This window comes from Elephas maximus, chromosome X, assembly GCF_024166365.1.
Source record: "Elephas maximus indicus isolate mEleMax1 chromosome X, mEleMax1 primary haplotype, whole genome shotgun sequence".
Classification (NCBI taxonomy): Eukaryota; Metazoa; Chordata; class Mammalia; order Proboscidea; family Elephantidae; genus Elephas; species Elephas maximus.
In genome coordinates this window covers 136,784,611-136,808,755 of record NC_064846.1, presented here as the reverse complement: position 1 = coordinate 136,808,755, position 24,145 = coordinate 136,784,611, and the positions used below count along the sequence as shown (strand labels likewise).

General features: G+C 41.8%; 1 protein-coding gene across 6 annotated transcripts in view; it reads right to left on the bottom strand.

Annotated features, from left to right (window-relative positions):
- Positions 1 to 24,145, bottom strand: part of SRPX (sushi repeat containing protein X-linked) — a 125,245-nt gene that overhangs the window by 40,954 nt on the left and 60,146 nt on the right. For 5 of the 6 annotated variants that reach the window (XR_007516026.1, XR_007516029.1, XR_007516028.1 and 2 more), the window contains exons 2-4: positions 14,724 to 14,783; positions 9,838 to 10,029; positions 8,024 to 8,200 (exon numbers count right to left, since the gene is read on the bottom strand). Coding sequence is in view for 1 of the 6 variants with exons in the window: in XM_049873451.1 (XP_049729408.1) it covers positions 8,024 to 8,200; positions 9,838 to 10,029; positions 14,724 to 14,783 (429 nt within the window). In the remaining 5 variants the exon portion in view is untranslated. The remainder of the gene's footprint in view (positions 1 to 8,023; positions 8,201 to 9,837; positions 10,030 to 14,723; positions 14,784 to 24,145) is intronic. The other variant, XR_007516030.1, reaches the window with a different exon arrangement.

Genomic DNA, 24,145 nt, shown 5'->3' with positions numbered 1-24,145 from the left:
GCATTCCCATTCAATGTCCCTTCTTTCCTCTCTGGCCTCCTACATACCCTATTCAAACCAGTTTTTTAACTGCTGTTTCTCTTCTTTTATCCCTTGGTCTTTTTTCACATCAACTTCTTTTCAATCTATACAGTCAATGTGGTAGAGACTGGCAGTGATTCGCCCAGTATCTGTTCCTCCTTCTTGTACAGCAGTAGAAGTTTGCCTGAGTCTTTGACCTTCCAGAAGAAAGACTACATTTCTCAGCTTCCCCTGAAGCTAGATGTGGCCATATAATGGATTCCACCAACGGACTGTGAGACAAAGTGATATGTGCAACTTCTGGGTTGTGCTCTCTTTCCTCTTCTATCCTAGCTTGAAAGTGGATGGGGTGGGGGAGCTGGAGAAGCCACCTTAGACTGTGTGATGAAAGCTGCAAGTTGAAGTTGGCAAAACCAGCGAGAAGGAGCTTGGACATACGACACTGCGCTGGACTGCTTATGTTCAAACACTTATATGCGAAAGGAATTTCTCTTCTTTAAAAATGATTTTGGTCTTTGTTACTAGTACCTGAACTGGTATATAAACAATCATGCCTCTTCTTTCAAATTACTCTTTATATGGCATCTTGTATGGCATCTTCCAAAATCTATTTCACTAATGATTCCAAAGCACTGGTTTCTTAAAAGAATATTGTGATGAGCTGCCTGCAGAGATGGCTGCCCTTAATTCTTCCCATCCCTTCATGCCCATGCAGCTCCTCCTACCAAGAGATGGAGTCTCATTTCCCTCGCTTGGAATCTGGGGAAGCCTTGTGACTTGCTTTGACTGGTATAATGTGGTGGAAGTGACCCTGTGCCAGTTGTAGGCCTAGGCCTTAAAGAGACTGGCACCTTTTGCTTTTGCTCTCTTAAAAGCCAGCTCCCATCTAAAAAGCCCAACTATCTGACTAAAGAGGCCGTTTGGAGAGAAAGGCCCCAGAACATGAGAAATTACCAAGGGACAGAGAGAAACTCAGCCAAACCCCAGCCAGTACAACCACTCCCAAATGAGGTGCCAGACATTTGAGTGGAGCCATCTTGGATCCTCTAGCCCCAGTCAGTCACCTCAGCCATTACCACGTGGAACAGAGATAAGCCATCCCCACCAAGCCCTGCCCAAATTCCTAAGCCAAATAATCATAATAACAAAGTTGTTTTCTGCCATTAAGTTTTGGGTGGTCTGTTGTGCAGCAAAAGATAACTGATACAAATTTAAAACAGTATGGGGGAAGGAAAAATTCATTTCATGGGAGGGTAGGAAATGGGTGACTGCCAACGGCAGAGCTAACCTGGCCACTGAAGCATTCCCCAGCTAGAGTATAATGCCTGTGAATGGCTCTGGGGAGTGATTTCTTCTCTTTGGCACATCACTTAAGATTTCCAAGAGCTTTCCAAAACAGACAAAAGAGGTAAGAAGGGAAGCAATAATATCCACAAATGGAAGTCACCATCTTCAATCAAAGAGATGCACAACTAAAAATTCGTTGGAAATCCATTTATACTGGGGAGGGCCACTAAAAGTTTACCTGTTCAATTTGCTCTAACAAATCACACGAGGTAAAAAGCAGATCAGTGTCTTAGTCGTTTTAAAGTCAGAACTACCTTCCTGTAAGTCTGAAAAAGAATGTGTATTTGTCAACTCAGGAAACATTTTAAGATCATCAGGAACAATGCACTGACACATTTTATTCTTAGCCCGAGTGTTTGTATCTTCATATGAATCTCTGAAAATAACGCAACACGGTCCAGGCAAATTTTCTTATGGTCACTGGGAAAACTGTCAGGCAGCTGGAAGGCAGGAAATGTATTCCACCAATCTGCATATCTTAAGTCTCGGATTTGTTTTCCGAAGTTTCACTTGTGTTAATAAATCTCCATCTAGTTTACTCTGTAAGCAATATAAAACAAGCAGCAAGCAATTCCAAAAACCAAGTCAGTTTGTACACTGTCCTTTGTTAAAAACTATTAAAACAAAAGACATTTGCTGGGTTTTCATTATTCACAGTTTTGGAACTATCTTTATTTATTTTTTTCCTCCTCTTTTGGCCCAGGAAAAAGTGTTGGTCTTGGTTTTCCAGATGAGGACTTGTTGAAATTCCAACTGCTCATTGTTCTATAATTTAAGTGCCCATACTGCCAAAAAAGAACTAAAAATGGAAAGAAAAAATATTTCCCAAAACAATAGTTGTTACATTCTAAGGTTTATTTTTTTTTATATCAGTGGAGGTTGTGGCTCTTTAAATATCTGTCCCTCCTACAATTTGCAGTATTTTTTTCCTCCTACATTGACTTATTTTTATCTGTATCTGTTTCTGAAATAACCATGAGTTTGGGTTCACTGCCAGAGTGTGGTCTGCATAAAATAATTGATTTTAACTCATAGCACTTTTAAAATAGCCAGACCACAGAACTGACCACCTCAGAGTCAAAAGTAAGCCCAGTCTTCTCTCTTCCCTCCAGGAAGAGAAGTGGGGCAACTTCCTCAGTACTCAGCACAGCTCTGGCCAAGATGCACTCTTCAAGGTTGTGTGGAAATCTGGGAACTCCTCAGTCACCACGTGTTAGCTCCTAAAATAGGCTGAGACTCTGAGTTATGCTCAGAGTCCCCCAGCCCTCCCCTATCCACACACAAATTTATTACACTAATAAATTTCAAGCCAAAAGAGTAAATGACATCCCTGGAGTAAAATTCACTGGGGATAAACTCCAACTTATCTATCATCAAAATAAAAGAAAGAATTGCTTGCTTGCTTTGCCAATTTTTCTCTTCTTCCTGGGAGCTCTAAGCTCTGTTGTGGCTCACTGCACCCCTGTTTGCTACCCCCACCTAATTACATGAACAATTCCACCTCCTCCAAATATGTACTTTGAGGTTCATCTGCCTGAACTTTGCCCTGGTAGATGGTAAGATAAATCCCCTGAAATTGGGGTTAATTTCTTAGTTCCTTCTCTCTCCCTCTGGGAGGGTTCCAGGGCCATCTGGTTGAGCTTAAGACTTGCTTGCTGTTTTTTGAGAAAAATCAGCATTTTCTTTCCATTTTTGCATACAATCTGGACATCTGAACAGTATGAGCCCTAAAATATTCTTTGTCAAAGCTTGCTTAGCAGAAAGATTCTCAAGCCTCTCCTCTCCTCCCATCATCACCTCTGCCCCTTCCAATGTGAGACAGTAGAGATTCCAAAAGAAAAAAAAATTGTTTTGAAGAGTTATCTTACACACACCAAGTCATAGGGGAGATACTGAAAGCAACATCTGTGAGGGGCAGTACTGACCTGAACATCTGGCCTTAGGTCATGTCCTTCAAGAGGAGCATGTTCAGAGTTCACAACCTCAGCACCATTCTACCTGCACATGTTGACCAGGACTGCCTTTCAGAATTCTTTTCAATGGAAACTGCAATGATTCAGGGCAAAAAGTCTAAAACCTGAAAAATACTGTGCCAAATACTCTGTTGGCACAGTTTTTCTATAATCCCCTCTTTCCTGACAGGACTTAATGCCTCAAAATGATATTTCCCAGACTCCTTTGCCAGCTGAGTAGCAGATAGATTTGACAATGGGAGGCATTTTCATGAAATCAGAAGGCAGGAGAAGGTGGAAGTCATTGCGTTTCTGGCAACAGCTTCAATGAGGGTTTCCTGGGCTCCAGAAGTATCAGCAAGAGTGTGGGCTCCTGGCTTTCTGCTCATCAGTAATGGTGGTAGTTCAAGCAACGTCAGCAGCAGGTGTGGATTACCCTCTTCTGTTCCTCCAACCATTGGTTAGTAATGGCTTCCTGCCACGGGTGGATTATCCAATAGGCAAGGTAAACCCGATGCTTACCTTGCCTATTGGATAATCTTTGCCCCTGCTTCCTGTTATAACTAATATGTGGTAACAGTCTTTCCACTTTTTCTTCCCTGGCTCTTCTTATACTTTTTTGGCAAGTCCACGTTTTAAATTCCCTTCTGTTTGAAATACCTAGAGTGGTTTCTGTGTTCCTGACTGGTTACTGATCAATACAAACTCCTACCTACATACTAGAAAGCGAAAAGCCCAGAAGTATCTAAGTAATTATTTGGCCCTCTGGCCCTTGCCCTGGTGGCTCAGTGGTTAAGAGCTGGACTACTAACCAAAAGGTCAGCAGTTCAAATCCACCAGCCACTCCTTGGAAACCCTATGGGGCAGTTCTACTCTGTCCTATAGGTCCTATGAGTCAGAACCGACTTACTGAGTAATTATTTGAACCCATGGCTCTTTTATGGCTCTTGCCCTGGTGGAGCAGTGGTTAAGAGCTGGGCTGCTAACCAAAAGTTTGGCAGTTCAAATCCACCAACTGCTCCTTGGAAAACCTATGGGGCAATTCTATTCTGTCCTAGGCAGCACTATAAGTCAGAGCTGACTTAATGGCAACAGGTTTGGTTTTGGAACCCTGGTTAGCTTGGTTAGCTCGGCTACTAACCAAAAGGTCGGCAGTTCGAATCCACCCTATGGGGCAGTTCTACTCTGTCCTAGAGGGTCGCCATGAGTCAGCATCAACTCGACAGCAACGGGTTTGGTTTTGGTTTTTTATGGCTCTTACCAAAAGAATACAAGGTCTGGTCCAGGCTATGTCCCAGACACAGGATTTAGATCACCCCATGGGCCAGGTCCCTTGGCTGTAGTTCATTTACCTCAGAACTGTAGAGTCAGAATGGCTAATGCCACCAGGAAAGACAGTGGACAATGGCGTCACCCGGACAGGACTGCCCAATAAACAAGGTATGCACGGGCCCAACTGTGCCTTCCCACCAATCTGGAGTAAACAATTTCACCTGTCTTCCACCATGTCAAAGATGTGAAATTGCTCACCAGGGATTATCAAGTAAACAAAATTAACCCCGTGGGTACTTGTTCCATGCAAGCCATTGCATACGTGCTCACTGGTTAATCTGCCCCTGGGTGTTGCCATGAAGACAACCCCGGAACCAAGGTCAGAGGAGTTGTTGCACATCTTCCCATAGAAGGTACTATCAGATTTCCATCTTACTCTGAAGTGACCAGCCCATACACTGAGCAGTCAGGAGGGAGTACATTAGGAGGGTAAAGTACATTAGGAGACTGAGCCAAACAGTTCTCCAGAGGGTGGACAGATCCAAGCAGGGCAGAGCCAGACTCCTTCAGACACTTCCTTCGCCCTTAGTGCCAGAGCTGCCCCGGGAATCAGAAACTTTAGGCCTGAGAGCCTAGAAACGTAGTTCCAAGCTTGGATCTATACAACCTTGGGCAAGCCAACTGACCTTTCTGGCCTCATCTGCAAAATGGGGGATTAGACTAGAATGCTCTCTAAGGGCTCTGGCAGCTCTAACAGCCGGCTGATGAGTAATGATCCCCTAATACAGTTGGTTGGCTTCTAAAAAATACCAGTGCCCCAGAGATTCAAATGGCAGCCAGGATTGAACATCACTGCCCTAGGGCAGTGTGCCTCAAGTTTAATATGCATGCAAATCCCCTGGGCATCTTCTTAAAGTGTGGAATTTGATTTTCCAAGTCAGGGGTGGAGCCTAAGGGTCTACGTTTCTAACAAACCCCCCCAATCCATGCTGCTGGTCCAAGGCAATATTTTAAGTAGAAAAGTACTAAAGTTCCTCCCAAGACTGACATTCTAAGGCAGATTCTTAAACTTTAGCATGCATCAAAATCACCTGGAGGGCTTGTTGAAATGCAGATTGCCAGGCCCTGTACCCAAAGTTTCTAAGCCCATGGGCCTGGAGTACGACCTGAGAATCTGCATTCCTAACAAGTTCCCAGGTGCCATTATTATTGCTGGTCCTGAGACCACACCTTGAGAACCACTGCTCTAAGGCAATGGTCCTCAATCTTAATTACACACAAAAACAGCTGGAAAGCTTTTGTAACACTCTCTCTGCCTGCCCCACCTCAGACCTGGAGTCCCTAGATCCTGCATCAGAATCTCTAGGGTAGAGCCAGCATGCCTAGGCTTTAAAAGATGCTCAGCTGATTCTAATAAGTAGCCAGTATGGGGAACTACTACTCTTAGACCAATGGATCTCGATAGGGCAGTGATTCTGCCCCATCTCCATCCCCAACCCCCATGTGTGGCAATGTCTAGAGACATTTTTGGTTTCACAACTGGAAAGGAGTGCTACTGGTATCTAGTAAGTAGAATGTCCTTCTACAACACAGAGGACAAACAACAACAAAAAAGCAAACCCATTGCCATCGAGTTGATGACGACTCATAGCAACCCTATAAGACAGAGTAGAACTGTCCCATAGGGTTTCCAAGGCTATAAATCTTTATGGAAGCAGACTGCCACATCTTTCTTTCGTGGAGCGGCTGGTGGGTTCAAACTACCGACCTTTCAGTTAGCAGCCAACCACTGCACCACCAGGGCTCCTTAACACAGAGGACAGCTCTCCCCCCCAAACAAAGAATTATCTAGCCCAAAATGTCAATAGTGCCAAGCTGGTGAACCCCTGCCCTAGAGCCCTGCTACTCAGTGCGTTGTCATGGACTAGCAGAGTCTCAGGTCTCACACCACCACCACCACCAGTTGCCTTCGAGTCAATTCCGACTCACAGCGATCCCATTTGTGTCAAAGTAGAACTGTGTGTGTTTTCAATGGCTGATTTTTTGGAAGTAGATGGCCAGGCCTTTCTTCTGAAGTGCCTCTGGGTGGACTCAAACCAGCAAACTTTCAGTTAGCAGCCGAGATCTTAACTATTTGAACCATCGGGGGACTCCAGGCCTGACTCCAGACCTGCTGAATTAGAATCTGCTGTTTCACCAAGATTCCCATGTTAATTACTATGCACATTAAAGTTTGAGAAGCACTGTCTTAGATCAATGGCAACACATCAGAATCCCTGGAAGGCTTGTTAAAACACAGGTTACTGGGTCCAATCCCTAGAGTTTTGGATTCAGCAGGTCTACAGTAGGGTGGAGAATCTGGATTTCTAACAAGTTCCCAGGTGATGATGATGGTGGTGGTCCAGGGACCACACTGTGTGGACCACTGCCCGACAAACCCAGAGTAAGATGAAATACCCAAATCCCTTCCAGCTGAGCAAACTGAATGCTGACCACCAGAGTCAATGATGAAAGAACTACTTCTGCTCAGCTGAAAAAAAAAATAGATGCCCCTCTGTAGGACTGTACTTGCAAATGTCACTCTCCTCAATGCTACACTATAGACCCTGAACTAAAGCAGCAGGTATGTGCCACACCTCTGCCAGCCTGGAGCTGCCTCGATAGCAAGCCAAGATAGAGACAAATTCAGGTGAACACCATCAACTGCGAAGTCAGTTCTAGGACAGAGACTAAGTTTAACTCTAGGGCTTAGCCAGAGAACTAGGGATGAAGAGAGCTACTGAAAGCAACGCTGGGTTCTTCACACAGGGGATAAATCTTAAACCAAAACTATCCCTTGAAGTCTTCTTTAAACCAAACAATGTTGTTGTTGTTGCTGGGTGCCATCAAGTCGATTCCAACTCATAGCAACCCCATGTGAAGGGCAGAAGTGCCCCACAGGGCTTTCTTGGCTGTAATCTTTACTGAAGCAGATCTTTGGGTCTTTCTCCCATGTAGCCGCTGGGTGGGTTCGAACTGTCAACATTTTGTTTAGCAGCCAAGCACTTAACCAGTAAAGACTGACTGCCTTGAGCATCATACTCTTTTAAAGATCTATCTATGTGGGATCAAATTGACAACAGCAACTTGAAAGGTTAGAGAAGAAGCTTAGGGAGCTGTGAGTTCATGTTAATGGTGGAGGAATAATTTGGAAAAGGAGGGTGAGAATGGCTGCACAACTTGAAGAATGTAACCAATGTCACAGAATTGTACATGTAGAAATTGTTGAACTGGTGTATGGTTTTGCTGTGTACATTTTCAACAATAACAAAAATAAAATAAATTATTGAAAAGTATTAATAAATTTAAAAACTGAAAAAAAAATCCACTGTATAGACACCCCCCTGCCCCCTCAAAGTACGTGGCTCCTGAGGGCTGCAGCATATTCTTACCCACACAGGAAGCTGGTCTGCCGCTCCAGGCTTTGTTGTCCATACACGTGACTGTCCGCTCCCCTTTCAATGTGTATCCTGGGGAGCAATAATACTCACACTGGGAGTTAAAGTAGGCGCCATCTACACACTTAAACCCTCCATTTGCTGGCATGACAAGGGTAGGACATCGCTTTTCTGAAAAAGGGAAAACCAGATATTCAGCATTTCTCAGTTTTCACCCAGAGATCTGTCCTTAATGTTCAGAAACTCTGAAATCATAGGGTAACAAGTTAATTTAAATATAATAGATGGAATTAGAGAAACAATGGGTAGTTGGATGTCACATAAGAAGGGATACAAGGTTTCCGGTCAGAATGGCTTAGGCTGGCATTTCAATTAGGCCACTGTCTTAGGCTGGGTTCCCAGAAGCAGACCCTGAGATGAGGGAATGTATGCAAGTGATTTATTAAGGAAGTGCTCCCTGGGGAGACCAGTGAGGCAGTCGAGGAGCCGGACAGGAAAGGGAGGACGCTAAAAAAGGTGCAATCTCGTTGAATGGACATGGGAAATACAGGGTGGAAAGGAAGAGTGTGCCATCACATTACAGGGAGAGCAACTAGGGTCACATAGCAATGTGCATATAAATTTTTGTATGAGAAACTAACTTGAACTGTAAACTTTCTCTTAAAGCACAATAAAATAAATAAATAAATACAGGTGCAACGTTGGACAAAGTCAGTCTCAGCCTGATCCTGCAGATGAGCTCTAGAGCATGAATGACACTTCAGAATTTGTCCTGCCACCAGGCAAGAAAGTTGGGCTTCCATACTCCTTTACCAGTCAGCCACTGAGCAGCTACAGGATGCTCTCCCTTATAGGAACAGAGAACAGTCCTCTGAAGGAGTGGAGCATCTTCTTCCTCTGAAGAGGGTCAAAGGTGTAAGCCCTTGGGAGCAAAACACTCAGAAGCCCCCAGAACTGGTAAAAGGAGATCCAGGGAGATCTGAGTCAAGCACTGACAGTGTACACTACAGCCACACAGCTGTATAAGTGTACACACACCACATGGCTACATCCCTTAGCCTCAGTTTCCTGACCAATATAGCTAAATTAATAACACTCATTTCAACAGTGTTGAAAAAAATTTTTTTTTTTATTTCAATAGTGTTGCTGCAAAAGCTGAATGCATGCAAGCTGCTTGGCTCACACAGGTGCTCAATAAATGGTGGCCATTTTGAATAACAATGGCATCTAAAATGTGTTTCCATAATGGCATGCCACTTGCAGTTTTCCAAATGGGATATGATGTTTCATGAAGCTAAAAGTCAGCCCCTGAAGTGTTCTTCTGCTCTGAGAAACACTCCCTTCATGGAATAAAGCATCTCTTCTCTGCTGACTCTTCTTTCTCTGCTTCCCTAAGCCCCACCCTTTGGGAGACACACCCCTCCCCCACTACCATGAGTCCGTGACTTAGCTTCATTCTTGTACTTATTTCACAGTTGACGCCTCTGCCCCGCTGATTCTGATGCTACACTGTGAGACCTTTGACAGCAGGGCCTGTGTCTTATTGTTATAATTCCTAGTACCTCTTCAGGGTCCAGCACTTAGTGAACAAACACAACCTGTTTGCTGAACAAAGCTCTGTTCTTTCCCACACCCTTCTCTCTGAAAGGTGCCATCTCACCTCCACCATGTCTTAGAAACCCTTCTCTGGCTTCCACTCACAAAGGGAGTTTTTCTTATCAAAGACCATAACAGGTTCAGTAAAAAGCCCTGATCTCAAAGCAAAGAATGTTGGCCCTGAGGACCCAAAACAGGGCTGGGATACTCACGTTTACAGATGACCTTGTCAGACCACCTTTTGTTTGACTGGCAGATCAGCTGGGAAGAGCCATGCAGCTCATAGCCTTTCTGGCAGCGAACATCACACCTGGTTCCCAGGGCTGTTTTGTAGTATCCTCCTTGAGGGGCCCTGCAGTGCACATTCCCGTACTTCACTTTGATGGGGGAACACCACGGGGTATCTGCAGGTAGCAGAAATAAGAGAGGGAAGAAATAGGAAGTGACATCTTCAGAAAATGTGTCTCCTCATACTCGCAGTCCCTGGTTGGCTGCATTCCAAATTTTGACCTCCAAATAGTGTCCCATGTCTTTTAATGTGTCTCTGGGTAGGGTGGTTATGATCATGGGTCTAGGTGTCAGACATATCTGAATAGGGACCCAGGCTCCTCCATTACTAGCTGTGTGATCCTGGACAAGTTACTTAACCTCTCTGAGTCAATACCTGCATACCTATGCCATAGGGCTGTTATAACGACTAGAAAAATAATACATATAAAGCACCTAGTACAGTGTCTGGCACATAGTTAATACTCAACAAATGCTTGTTTTTTTTTAGTAGCTCCCTTAACTAGATACATAATTCTCTTGAGGGCAAATTAATATCGTTGTGAGCCCCTAGAAGAGCCATCCATACATAGTGGAAGAGGTCAATAATTAGCTAATTTGAATTTTCTCTGGATCTGTATGCATAGTCTCTGCAAAAGGCCTTAATACTGTTGTTCATGAATGTGAATGAAGCTACAATTTCCAGGTTTTCGCATCTGGCTATCATTTTGGTTTACAGCACAGAATAATTGCTTCCCACAGCGAAGTGATTCCCTTTTCAAATGTCCCCAGACATGCCCCATTTAGGTGAGATCATAGAGAGTGACACCCTCTTCAAATGGCAAGCTTCCTGGGAGTTTTAATACTGGTCACATAGTTGCCCAGAGGACAGCTAGGGTGACACTAATACATCAGAACTTCTCCTCTGTGCCTTTGGAAGGCATTCTCTGAGATCCACGAAAATATAAGGACAGGACTAGCTCCTCGGCGGAAGAAGTTCCCACAGTGGCCACTACACTGATTTCCCATAATAGGTGGGGCCAGTGACCACTCCCTCAAGCCTGAGGGCTCTCAAGTCCATGAACACTGGCCACTTCCCTACAGCTGCCTGCCTCATCATCCCACCCCAGCACCTGAGCTGTCAGTGAGTAGGATTAGTCTGCCATCATGTGGCCAGGAAGTAGGACAGACCCTGTTTTATTTTCCCAGGAATCGCCCTTAAGATGTGCTTCTTTTTCTCAGCCATGAAAACCAACAATCCTGTCTGGGTCTTGTACTTAGACTGCTTTTTACTTTTGTACTTTCACGTTCCCTTGGGCTAATGCTGTCATGTAGTGTTTTGCAGACAGCTGCAATGGGTCCTAAAGTCAGGACTTTTAAGTACTATTTCTGAGACTTGCTGGGTAGAAGTGATGTCCTGAGGGCTTAGCCTAAACAAAAAACAAGGAAGCAAAAAAAAACCAGTTGCCACTAAGCCAATTTCGACTCATGGTGACCCCATGTGTTTCAGAGTAAAACTGTACTCCATAGGGTTTTCAGTGGCTGTAATCTTTTGGAAGTAGATTGTCAGGCCTTTCTCCTAAGATGCTTCTGGGTAGATTTGAACCTCTAATCTTTATGGTTAGTAGCTGAGTATTTAACAGTTGGTACCGCCCAGACAGAGGGCTTAACCTAGAGCTGAATAAATTTTCCACGTGGATATAAACTTACAGGAGCTCAGACCAGGCCTACAGACCTTCCCTGAACAAAGTTCTTTCCTCTAGGGGTCTATATATATATAGCCTGTATGTAGTAACGTTTTTAAATGAGAAAATTCTGGACCCTGAAGTATAAAACAACATACATATCTCCATTATTTGCTTCTCAAGTGTAAAAGGGTTCTTATACCAATTTTAAATGCTTTAGTTCTTTCTTTAACAATGGCTCCTGGTCAACATGAAACTAGGAAACGACAAAGCCACAAGTAACTGAAAAGCTCTTGAGATATGTTTGCTTACCACTGACAAGCTGGGGATACTTCACTCACTTTCTTCTTCAATCAAAGGGCCCTGAGATAAATTCCGGAAAGAGCCATAGATACCTACCACTCAAACAAAACTGAATTAGAACCTAGTGGCTCCTGCAGCTTTTAAAAGTAAGGTAGGTTTCTCTCCCTCTCTCTGTCTCCTTTTCCAAATGCAAGAGGAAAGATCACCTATAAGGGAACTACAAAACACACTTGGTGTTTTTAATCTCAAAGATGCATTTTTTTCCAGCAGACTTCCATGGTGCTAAATCTTATAAAATCATCTGTCGTTTTACTTCTTTATCATCTCTTTCCCAATGCTCCCTAATCTCCTCACTACCTCATTTCCTCTTCCTTTCCCTGTCTGCCCTCATTCCCCTTCTAGACTGCAATGTTTCCGCGAGTTTCTCCATCTCCAGCCTTCCTCTTCACTTGCAAATTGGGTCTCCTTTACTGCTTTTCCACCATTGCCTTAACTGTGGACCCCTTGACTGAGGACCGTACACTCTCCAGAGAAAAAAAAATGAAATCTCCATCGGAGGCAAGGAGAGAATTGGTCGTTGGAGAACAACCTGCATGTACATACATCACAATTCACACATTTCAATGCGACATGCGATTAGCAGATTTCTCCCCATATTCTGGGTCTTCAAGTCCTCCTAGCAGTGCTGGCTGTACATCCAAAAGCTATGCTGCTGTCAACATGTGGAAAAATCTTGGTTTCTTTTACTCACGAAAGGAGATTTATTTTTTTTTCATTACTTTCCAAGACAAATCTTTGGAAGACATTTTGAAACTTTAGTAGTAGCCCTGCAGTGATAGCAACTATAACCTCAGTGAGTGACTTGAATTTGAAGTGTATGCAAACACCATGAGTTAAGGTGAATTATCAAAATGATTAACATAGAGGTTTAGAGAAAGAAAGCAAGCTTTTATCCTACTTCTGCTAAGACAGGGTTTACTCAGGGATAAATCTCAATAATTATTCAGGAAAGCTTTTTCACCCCACTAAGCCAATGTGGTAAGTACTCCATTTAACTGGAGTTCCTTGGGTAGGCAGTGTAAGGTAGCAGACTAATGCAGTGCCATTAGCAACCCCTGGCTGTTAGTTAAAGCACCTGGATTTCAGACCCAAGTCTTATGCTTGCTAGCTGTGTGACTCTGGGAAAGCCACCTATCCTCTCTGATCCTTGGTTCATAAATATTTGTAAATAAGGAGTAATATCCTCATGATCTCTACAGACGTTCCCCCTTCCCTCAATTGGTGTGAATATTTATGACATTCTAAGTAAAAGAATCAAAAGCAATGTTTGCCACATACTGGGTACACAATAAATGTTGGCTAAATTTAATTTTCCTCCTTAATTTCAGTTAATTTAAAAACACTTACTGAGTATATACTCTGTGCCAGACACTGTGCAGGTCCCTGAGGATCCAGAGCTAAACCTTCAGTTCACAATGGTTTGCCTCTAAATTTTAAAACTAGAAAGCTAACAACAAAAACAAGTTCCCAAAAGAGATTTATTCTGAAACATTCAGTGTAGGCTCTAGGAGAGGCACGTCTTTGGTCATCTCGTCTACCTTGTGCACTTGCAATGCTGTAATGTGAGCATTGACACTAGGAACAACGACCTGAGGGCACCAGACAACCCCTACTATATGTGCGAAGGCTCACATGTGCACATATGTATTATAGGAATATTTTTCAACAAGGGACTCAAAGGAAAAAGAGATTTTAAAATCCTCTATTAATTAAGAAGTTTTATGAATCAGAATACCTCCTTACCCCAAACATCTAATTAACAAGTGTGTGATTTGCTTGACTGGTTAATCCCTGAGGCTATGAACATAGGAGCTGTGGATAGGAACAAGTGTTTGCATTCACAGGGTACAAGCAAATGAGAAATACGGTGGGAGACATGCTCCAACATAGATACCAGTCATTATATTAGAAAGCAGATTCCCACCAGCACTACCCTGATTCTACTATAACACAGAACTATCACAACAGAGTAGGGCAGTGTCCTCTTGCCAAAATGTGGACAAATATCCTGGGCAAAATGCCACAGTGCAACTTTACTCACCAATTTTCTTCAAATTATCCTTCCACTGTAAGAGGAACCAGATTCAGAGAAAGAGAGAGCATCTAAATTTACCTTCACTTGCCTTGGGTCTCGCAAAGCATCAGAGATATGGCTCACCAGTAGAAACGTATAGGGTCAAACTTACCTGAGCCTGCATAGAAGGTTCTTGATTAGGCTTTTTATACCTGCTGGGGGTGGGGTGCTGGAGATGTGCAGAGTTCTTTATCATTAAATTAAAGACTAACTGGGCGACACACTTTACTCATCATTTCAGAAGACAAGCTGGGCTCAGAAAGAGCACGATGAAATGAGCTTATGAAAATCAAGTTTTCTCATTCCCCATTCATCTCAGGACATTAACAGCTCTGGGTCCAGACCTGACCTCGAGTGGCTTACTCTGAACGATCCTGGCCGTAATGTATGAATCAGGCAGAGCTCACAGCTTGATTTTCACTTTCATCAGCTAGAGCTTGGCTTTGCAGACGTGAGGATAGAAAAGAAACTTAAGAGAATAAAATGACCATCCAGGTGCCGAAGGACAGCACTTAGAGATTTCCAAATGTGTTTGTTTTTTTTTTAAATAGGAGCATATGTGTATTTCTTTTAAAATATTTTTCCTGTACAGGTAATTAAAACTTAAATGTGTCGTCTGGTCACTTTATTACAGTCTGCTCCACAGGGCAAAAAGGAAAGTTCTCCTGGCATCAGCGGGTCCTTAACAGCACATAAGCAAAGCATTCACCTTTATATCTAGCGTGTGAATACTCAGCTTCATCGTCTTCTGGCGGTGAGTCTCCCGATCCTACAATAAAAAAAAAGAACAGAAACTGCAGCAAGAAAAGCCACATGGTATGGATGCATGTTTCAAAGCGCTGCCTTGGCATAGTCCATGCAAGAGGGTCTATTAGAACGCAGAGCAAAAGCTTCTGTGGCCATTCCTTAAGGGACAGGGGACCTCTCAGAGTGAACCTGGCCGGGCCAAGATTGCCAGAGCCAATCAAAAGGAGCCTCAAACTATTTTGGAATCACAACGTGCCAAACGAAATTCTGGAATCGGGATAGAGAGAGAGAGAGAGTCAACTTCACTCTGAGAAGATGCCAATGTACATGAATCTCATGCCAGGGGAGACGCAGTAAAATGTGTGTGACTCAAACACGGCCCACAACTTCTCCAGCAGTCAAAGACAACCCAGTAGAACTGGGTGTTTATGATGCCCAAAAACCAGTATCTTATGAAGTGAATTTGGGTGGAGGATAACAAGGGCAAATCGAATGTCTTATCTTAATGAAAAAAGAAATGCAAAGCGGTTCTTGGTATGTTTGTAGGAAATGAGGGCTTAAATAGAGGAACCGGATGTTTATTCACAAACTTCTCACCAAGGCATGGCTACAAGAGAATTTCTTGATGCGTCCTGATACTCTTAAAACCACAAACTCAGAAAGCCTGTAGCTATTATTCTAAAATTTAAACTTACTTGCAAGTTGGGACTGGATCATTCTTAGAATATTACATATTGAATTCTAGTGAATGCTGGATCCTTAACCTCCTTAGAAGCTGTAGCAGGCCCTGAACTTTAAAATGGTAACCTTGAATTCAGAGAACTTTCCCTCTAGACATCATAGTCTGACCCCCAATTCTTGGGTTATCACCACCCTGGTCACACATTCACCTACAGGTATATGTAACCATAATAGGCAAGGACACTCTCTACTAGGAGGTTATTCAAAACCCCATAAAGGATGAGATACTGAGTAACCGCCCTTGTTCCACTTGTATTTTGCATGAGAGATGTAGAGTATAGAAATTGAAAGTGAGGAGGTGGTAAAGGCTGAACCATGCCCATTTGGAAAGGACCCCCAACCAGAGAAATCCAGTTCTGTGTTCATCTTTGCTGTAGGTCTCCCCACCTGGTCTCTGGCTACACAGATCAGTACAAAATTACACACTGCTCATTATTCCATATCAAAAAGTGAACATAAAAACCAGCATTACCCTTTAGGAAAGCAATTTAGCAACATGAATCAAAACCTATGTTCAAAACCATCGATCCAGTCATTACAGTTCTAGGAATCTATCCCAAGGAAATATTAAACATGGGAAAAAAAATATACACACAAAGGTTTCTTTGCAATGTCATTTATAATAGCAAAAGACTATAAGCAATTCAATATTTAATATTATGCTTAAATAAACCGTAGTACATTCATCGGACATAATACAACATACCCAATGCCATCGAGTAAATTCCGACTCATAGAGACCCTATATAACATAAAAAATAACATTAAAAAAACCCAAACTCACTGCCATCAAGTGGATTCTGACTCATAGCAACCCTATAAGACAGAGTAGAACTGGCCTGCCCCACAGGGTTTCTAAGGAGTGGTTGGTGGATTCGAACTGCCGACCTTTTGGAAAGCAATGGAACGTTTAACCAGGGTTCCCTATACAACTAACTAACCCATCGAGTCAATTCCAACTCACAGCGACACTATATAACACAACCATTAAAAACGCTACTTATGAAGAGATTATGATAGCATGAAAAAAAGCTTATATTGTAACATTAAGTGAAAAATTACTATAACAAAATTATATAAATGGGATGATTTAAAATAATGTAAAACAATCAAATTTTTAAAATGCATAGAAGAGTAAGATAATTGATTTTCTTCATCCTGCTAAATTTTCTATAACAAGCATGTATTACTTTTATAATGGAAACAATAAACTTAGTTTTAAATATTATGCATGTAACTCAAATAATCTTACTTCCCAAAATATATTTTGAATATAAAACAAATTTTTAATAATCTATTGCCTCTCCCTTCCTGCCCTGTCCCCATTTCTCTCCATATTCAGAGTTGAACTAGGTCTCCCCTGCCCTCTAGGAACTGTGAGATTCTCCAACTCGACATGGCACATTTCTAAGTGCCCAGAAGGACTTGGAACTGGTGCTTTCCAGTTCCAACCCCTGCTGAGAATTTGCATTTCTAACAAGTTCTAGGAAGTTATACATAAGAATCGCCTGTGGATCTTGTTAAAATGTAGATTCTGATTCAGTATATCTGGGGTGGAAATGCAAAATCTCAGCAGGTAACTTATGAGAAATGCAAATTCCCAGCAATGGGTTTGAACCTGAACAAACCGGTTTGAAGCCCTGGTGTCAAGAGAGCCATCTCCTAGCAAGAGCACTCCCTTCCCCCAAGTTATCCTAGCCTCCATATGATCAACCTAGGTAGAGAGAGACTTTGGACATATTCCTGTTTCTAAGCAGAGAGAACAACTGTCACAGGTTGAGATTCTCTGGGATGCAGCTTCTAGGATGGAGTTTAGTGCACAGGAGGTTTATTAGGCATCAACACCTATAGAGGGTCAGGGAAGAAAGCAGGTCTGGATGGAAGGAGAAGTCAAACTGTGATGTAGACTCAACAACAGCTTTGAACAACACCATGAGGAACCCTGGAGCCAAAAATGAATGATAAAAGTTGTCTCATGTTGGGGTGAAATGGCTGGGCCTTTATATGCCTGCCTCAGTCATTCACTGGATGTGATTCACCTTTGGGAAGGGTGTGTCCTTGGGTAAAATACTCTCAGAAGCTCAGGCAATACCTGAAGGGGCTGAGAGCTGTCTGTAGACAATAGTGCCTGCAGCTGAAACAACCAGCCCTTCCCTGAAGGGGTATCCGAGTGGCATATCTTCATGACCATAAGAACAACACTCACTCATTCAGAGACAACTTGAGATGCGTAATCTACTGGGGGGACCCTCCACATAGGAGGAAAGGGACTGAGACACCCGCCTCCTGTTAGAGAGATAAATATACCCACGGTGCACAGCCTCACTTTACTGATACTTCGGCATTCTAAGGCATGCTCATACACATTGCTTGTTACAGTGAAAATCAAATGTCTGACGATAGGGAAACAGGCAAACAAACGATTGTATGTCAACAAACATTATACAGTCACTAATCAAGTCTGGAACGGGAAAAAGGTATGTGAAAATACTCTAAAAAGCCAACACTGCAAACTATATATAATGAAAGAGAATATATATATGCATATAATATTTATACTTACACATATGTCAAACTTGGAATATGATAAAGTGGAATTATTAATCAGTGGGGGAGAAGATTAATAAATATGCTGGGATTAACTGGCTATGCATTTTTTTCCAAAAAAAAGCTAATTTAGAGCCCTATCTCACACCATACTGCAAAAACAATACCTGATAGATTACAAGACCTAACTGTGAAAGCAAAATCTTTGAGCAAAAATAAAGAATTTCTTCACAATCATGAGGTAGGAAAAGACTCTTTAAATAAAACTTACAAAACACAATCCATAAGGAAAAATACGGATATATTTCATTACATTAAAATGCAAAATTTCTGTGCAATAAAAGGCACATCAAATTTGAAGAAAAATCCAGATTAGGAGAAAGTATTTTCAATACATATAACACAGAATTACAATCCAGAAAATATAATGATAATAGCCCAACAGGGAAAAAATGACAAATTTGAACAGGTATTTACAGGGAAAAAAAAAATAACCAGAATTTTAACCAAATACCACACAATGTTAAGATGGAAGGAAGAATATTCAACCTCACTAGAAATCAGCACAATATGTCATAGAAACAAAAATCAATTCACATCCATCAGATTGGCAAAAGTTAAACTGGCAAAGATGTCATGAGAGAGGAACTCTCAAGTTCTGCTGGCAGCAATGTAATTGGTACAACTACTTTGGAGAGAGATTTTGCTCTACATTTGAAACTATCCGTCGAATCAGCCACTCATTCCTCTTCTAGATTATGTGCCATAGGAACTCCTGCATAGGACACAAGGAACCACGTGTTAGGATGCTCACTGCAACACTGCCAGTACTAAGAACAACCGTATAAACCACTACTATAAAAATGGATAAATCAATATTGGTGTATTCCAACAACAGAAAGCTATAAAAGTTAAAAATGAGTGAACTCAATCTACATGAAACAAGAAGGTGAAATTTCAAAATCACAATGTATAGTGAATAAAAACCAAGTTGAATAACAATAAATAGGGTGTGATATCAATTACGTAAAAATTAAAACAATGCTGTATGTTTTGTGACTATGCAGTAAAATTATAACGGACTGGAAAGACATACACAAACTTCATAGTAGGGATTTCCTCTGCACAAGGAGGAACAGCAAAGCAATCAGAAACACATACAGAGGGGCCATTGACATTTTATTGCTTAAAAAAATAAAAGATCTGGAGCAAAAATGGCAAAATGTTAACATCAGTTGAATCTAGGTAGTGGGTACATTTCTTTATATTTGAACTATTTCATTATTTTAAAAAGGGAGGGAAAGGAAAGAAAAGAAAGGAGGGAGGGAAGGAGGGAGAAGAGGAATGAAACTGGGAACGCAGCTAGAAGAACATACCAGAAACTTGGGTACTGGAATGGTAGAATTAATGAGTCAATATGTCTCCCTCTTTGCTATGATTTTCATGTTTTCTTCACTGAGTGTATCATTACTTTTAACATTTTAACAAAAACATATTGAACAATTGTTAAATATAAAAATGGTGGATTGTGGTATCCAATATTCTATCATCCATTCCCCAGTACTCCAAGTCCTCACATCCCAAAACCTTGCTACTCATCTAAAAGGATGGTCACGCAAATAAGAGGGACAGATGTCTGGGGTCAGAACCACGGCCTCTATACGCTGGGTTTTGAGTTTTCTACACTTTCCCCTTCTCCACACACACAAAACTCTGACAAAAAAAAAAAAAAAAAAACCTTGACTCTGCTGTCTCCGGGGTGTCAGGGGTAAACCACTTGTATTGTTAGACCACAAGTTTAACTGAAGTGTCACCTGAAAATGGTAGATGTTTGCCTAAAGAGAGGAGCCCTCCAGGTTACACCACGAGAAAAGTCTTATAATGAACCAAAGGAGACATGGTTCACATGGCACTTCTAATGTTGGTCTCTCCTTGGCAGAGATAATGTAGTTTTTTTTTTCCTATTTATTTGTTTCTTTGGACAGCTCATCTAAACCCAAGGCCAGGCCTTCTCACTACTGTTTTTACTTAAATTGAAGCCCATGAAGTAGACACCTGACAGAATGAGAAACCAGCATCCCTTCTGTGATATTCCTGCTGAAGACAAATAACTGAATCTAATCATCAGACAAGCCCTAATTGACAGACATTCTACAAAATAACTGGTCTGTAATCTTAAAAAAAAAATTTCAAGGTCATAAAAGTCAAAGAAAAACTGAGGAACTGTTTCAGGCTAAAGGAGACATGACAACAAAATGCAAGCAATGATTCCAAACTGGATATTTTTTTCCTATAAAGGACATTATCGGTCCAAGATTGATGAAACTTGAATGAGGTCTAAGTACTAGATGGTAAGTATGGGCAATGCTAATTTCCTGATTTTGATGGCTGTGGTTATGTAGGAAAATGTTCCTGTACATGGAAAATATATACTAAAGTATTTGGGGATGTTGGGCCTAACGGCCTTATTCCCAAATGGTTCAGCGGGAAAAAAGTTTCCTGTGCAGTACTTTCAATTTTGCTGTAAGTCTGTGATTGTTTCAAAATAAATTTTGTTTTTTAAAAAACAAAGGGATGGTTAACACAAATCTCAGGAAGGTGTTTACCTTGTGAGGGAGGAGATGGCTGTGGAAGCAAAAGCATGGGATAGAGAAGGAATCAAAAGATGATGTGAGTTATTGTCAATATTTCAGTTCCTGGGTTAGGTGATGGGTTTACAGATGCTTATTATTAAAATTTACATAATTAAATTGGTAACTGAATACAAAAGTACATACGTAAAACAAGACCATGCATAGACCAATAATAACCATGTGTCATGTACCAACACTTCATTATTGCCTCTTCTGCGCTCCAATAGCATTGAGTTTATGTCTCTAGCACCTGTTTCATTCTTCATGTAGAACATGTGTCTCACTTCTCTATTAGAGCGTAAGCTTCTTGAGGGCAAGGGCTATGTTTTTATCTTTATGTCCCTAGCACCAATCACTGTATCTGGTATGTACCTCTCATTCATTCAACAAATATCTTCTGAGTGAAAATCTTGTGCTCAGTGGTGAGAAAACAGAAGTGAACAAGACAATGTCCTATCTTTGTGGAGCATACATTCTAGAGGAAAAACAGTTGCTGCATTTCTTCGAATTGAAACTCCCAAAAGCAATGCCACTCAAGCCTAGAATGAGAGAACCTGTAACTGGAACTCCTGCACCTGGAACTCCTTTTCAAGTGTAAACAGATTCTATGGGTAGATTTCTCAATTTCGCATATATATTGTTGTTTCTTTCATAGACTTCTCTAATCTCTAGCTTTAAAGGAGGACTTCGGGAGTGGCTTCAGTTCTGAATCAGCAGGGTGTCTGGGGATCATAGTCTCTGGGGTTCCTCCAGTCTCTGTCAGACCAGTAAGTCCGGTCTTTTTCTTTTAGTTTGAATTTTGTTCTACATTTTTATCCCGCTCTGTCTGGGGCCCTTTACTGTGATTACTGTCAGAACAGTCGGTGGTGGTACTTTTTCTGGGCAAAGGCTGGTGGGGACTGTGGTTTATGTGGTCCATTAGTTCTCTGGACTAATATTTTCCTCGTATCTTTGGTTTTCTTCATTCTCCTTTGCTCCAGATGGGATGGGACCAGCAGCTTTCAAGACCATAGACACTATTCACCAAAGTCGGATGTAGAACATTTTCTTTATGGGCTACTTTATGCCAATTGACCTACATGCCCTCCCAAGACCATAGACCCCAACCCTCAGCTCCAGTAACTCGGTCCCTCGAGGTATTTGGATGTGTCTATGAAGCTTCTATGACTTTGCATTGGTCAAGTTGTGCTGACTTCCCTTATATTGTGTGTTGGCTTCCCCTTCACCAAAGTTACCATTTGTCTACTAATTAGTGATTCCCTCTCCCCAATTCTAACCCTCCCTCATAACCATCAAAGATTTTTTTTTCCTATCTGTAAACCTTTTCTGCAGTTTTTATAATAGTGGTCTTACAGAATATTTGTCCTTTTGTGATTGACTTATTTCACTCAGCACAATACCCTCCAGATTCATCCATGTTGTGAGATGTTTCCCAGATTCATCGTTCTTTATCATTGTGTAATATTCCATTGTGTGTATATACAATAATTTGTTTATCCATTCATCTGTTGATGGGCACTGTCATGGACTGAATCATGTCCCCCAAAAATATCTGTCAACTTGGCTGGGCTATGTTTCCCAGTATTGTATGATTGTCTACCATTTTGTCATCTAATGTGATTTCTCATGTGTTATAAATCCTATCACTATGATGGAATGAGATGGATTAGTGGCAGTTATATTGATGAGATCTACAAGATTAGATAGTATCTTAAGCCAATCTCTTTTGAGATAGAAAAGAGAGAAGTGAGCAGAGAGACATGGGGACCTCACAACACCAAGAAGGCAGTGCCAGGAACAGAGCACATCCTCTGGACCTGAGGTCCCTGTGCAGAGAAGCTCCTTAACCAGGGGAAGATTGACAAGAAGGGCCTTCCTCCAGAGCCAACAGAGAGAGAAAGCCTTTCCCTGGAGCTGACGCCCTGAATTTGGACTTCTAGCCTACCGGACTGTGAGAAAATAAATGTCTCTTTGTTAAAGCCATTCACTTGTGGTATTTCTGTTACAGCAGCACTAGATGACTAATACAGGCACTTAGGTTGCTTCTATCTTTTTGCTATTGTGAATAATGCTGTAGTAAACATGGATATGCATATGTCTATTCATGTGACGGCTCTTATTTCTCTAGGATATATTCGTAGGAATGGGATTTCTGAATCACACAGTATTTCTATTTCTAGCTTTTTAAGGAGGTACCCCATCGTTTTCCATAGTGGTTGTACCATTTCAAATTCCCACCAGCAGTGCATAAGAGCCACAGCAGAGCGTATCTTTTGTACCCAGAGTCCCTGCATGTGAAAAGCTCCTGGACCAGGGGAAGATTGATGACAAGGACCTTCCCCTGGAGCTGACAGAGAGAGAAAGCCTTCCCCTGGAGCCGGCACCCTGATTTTGGACTTCTAGCCTCCTAAAGTGTGAGAGAATAAATTTCTCTTTGTTAAAGCCATCCACTTGCGGTATTTCTGTTACAGCAGCACTAGATAACTAAGACAGTGTTGAAATAATATAACCAGTTGCTCAAAGCTTAGAATAGGAAACCTCAAAGAGTTATTTTGAACAAATATAGTGGGTAGTTTTCTACCTCAGATCCTTTGAGGAATAAGCTACCATATTTATAAATATGTATAAATAAATAAGCTATGCTAAACATTGCCTATTGGCACCTGTCTTAGTTATCTAGTGCTGCTATATAACAGAAATACAAGTGGATGGCCTTAACAAAGAGAAATTTATTCTCTCACAGTCTAGGAGGCCAGAAGTCCAAATTCAGGGGGCCAGCTCCAGGGGGAAGGCTTTCTCTCTCTGTCAGCTCTAGGGGAAGGTCCTTGTCATCAATCTTCCCCTGGTCGAGACGCTTCTCAGCACAGGGACCCCAGATCTAAAGGACGCACTATACTCTCAGTGCTTCTTTCTTCATGGTAGAGGTCCCCCTGTCTCTCTGCTCACTTCTCTCTTTTGTATCTCTGAAGAGATTGATTTAAGAAAAAACTTAGTCTTGTAGATTGAGTCCTCCCTCATTAACAACACATAGGAAAATCACATCAGATGACAAAATGATGGACAATCACACAATACTGGGAATCATGGCCTAGCCAAGTTGATAGATATTTTAGGGAGACACAATTCAATCCATGACAACACCCATTTCCAGAATTTTCTGTGTACCTACTTCCCTGTATTTCAGAGGCTAGGAGGTTGAAAACTACAGTTCCTAGATTCTCTTACCCCTAAGTTGTGGTTGGTTCTGCAAACGAGATGCACTCTTTAGAGATTTGGGAGATGAAAGCATAGTCATTCTTCTTTTCTACAGTTATATAGGCAGAAAGTAGGCTTCAGCAGATGTGAATGTTGGTAGCAGTGGCATACTGTGTATCCTCATCAGCTTTGTGGGGTAGGGAGGATATAATTAATATTGGCAGTGATGGTAGTCATGGCAGCAACAGTCTTCTAACCTCTGAATGAT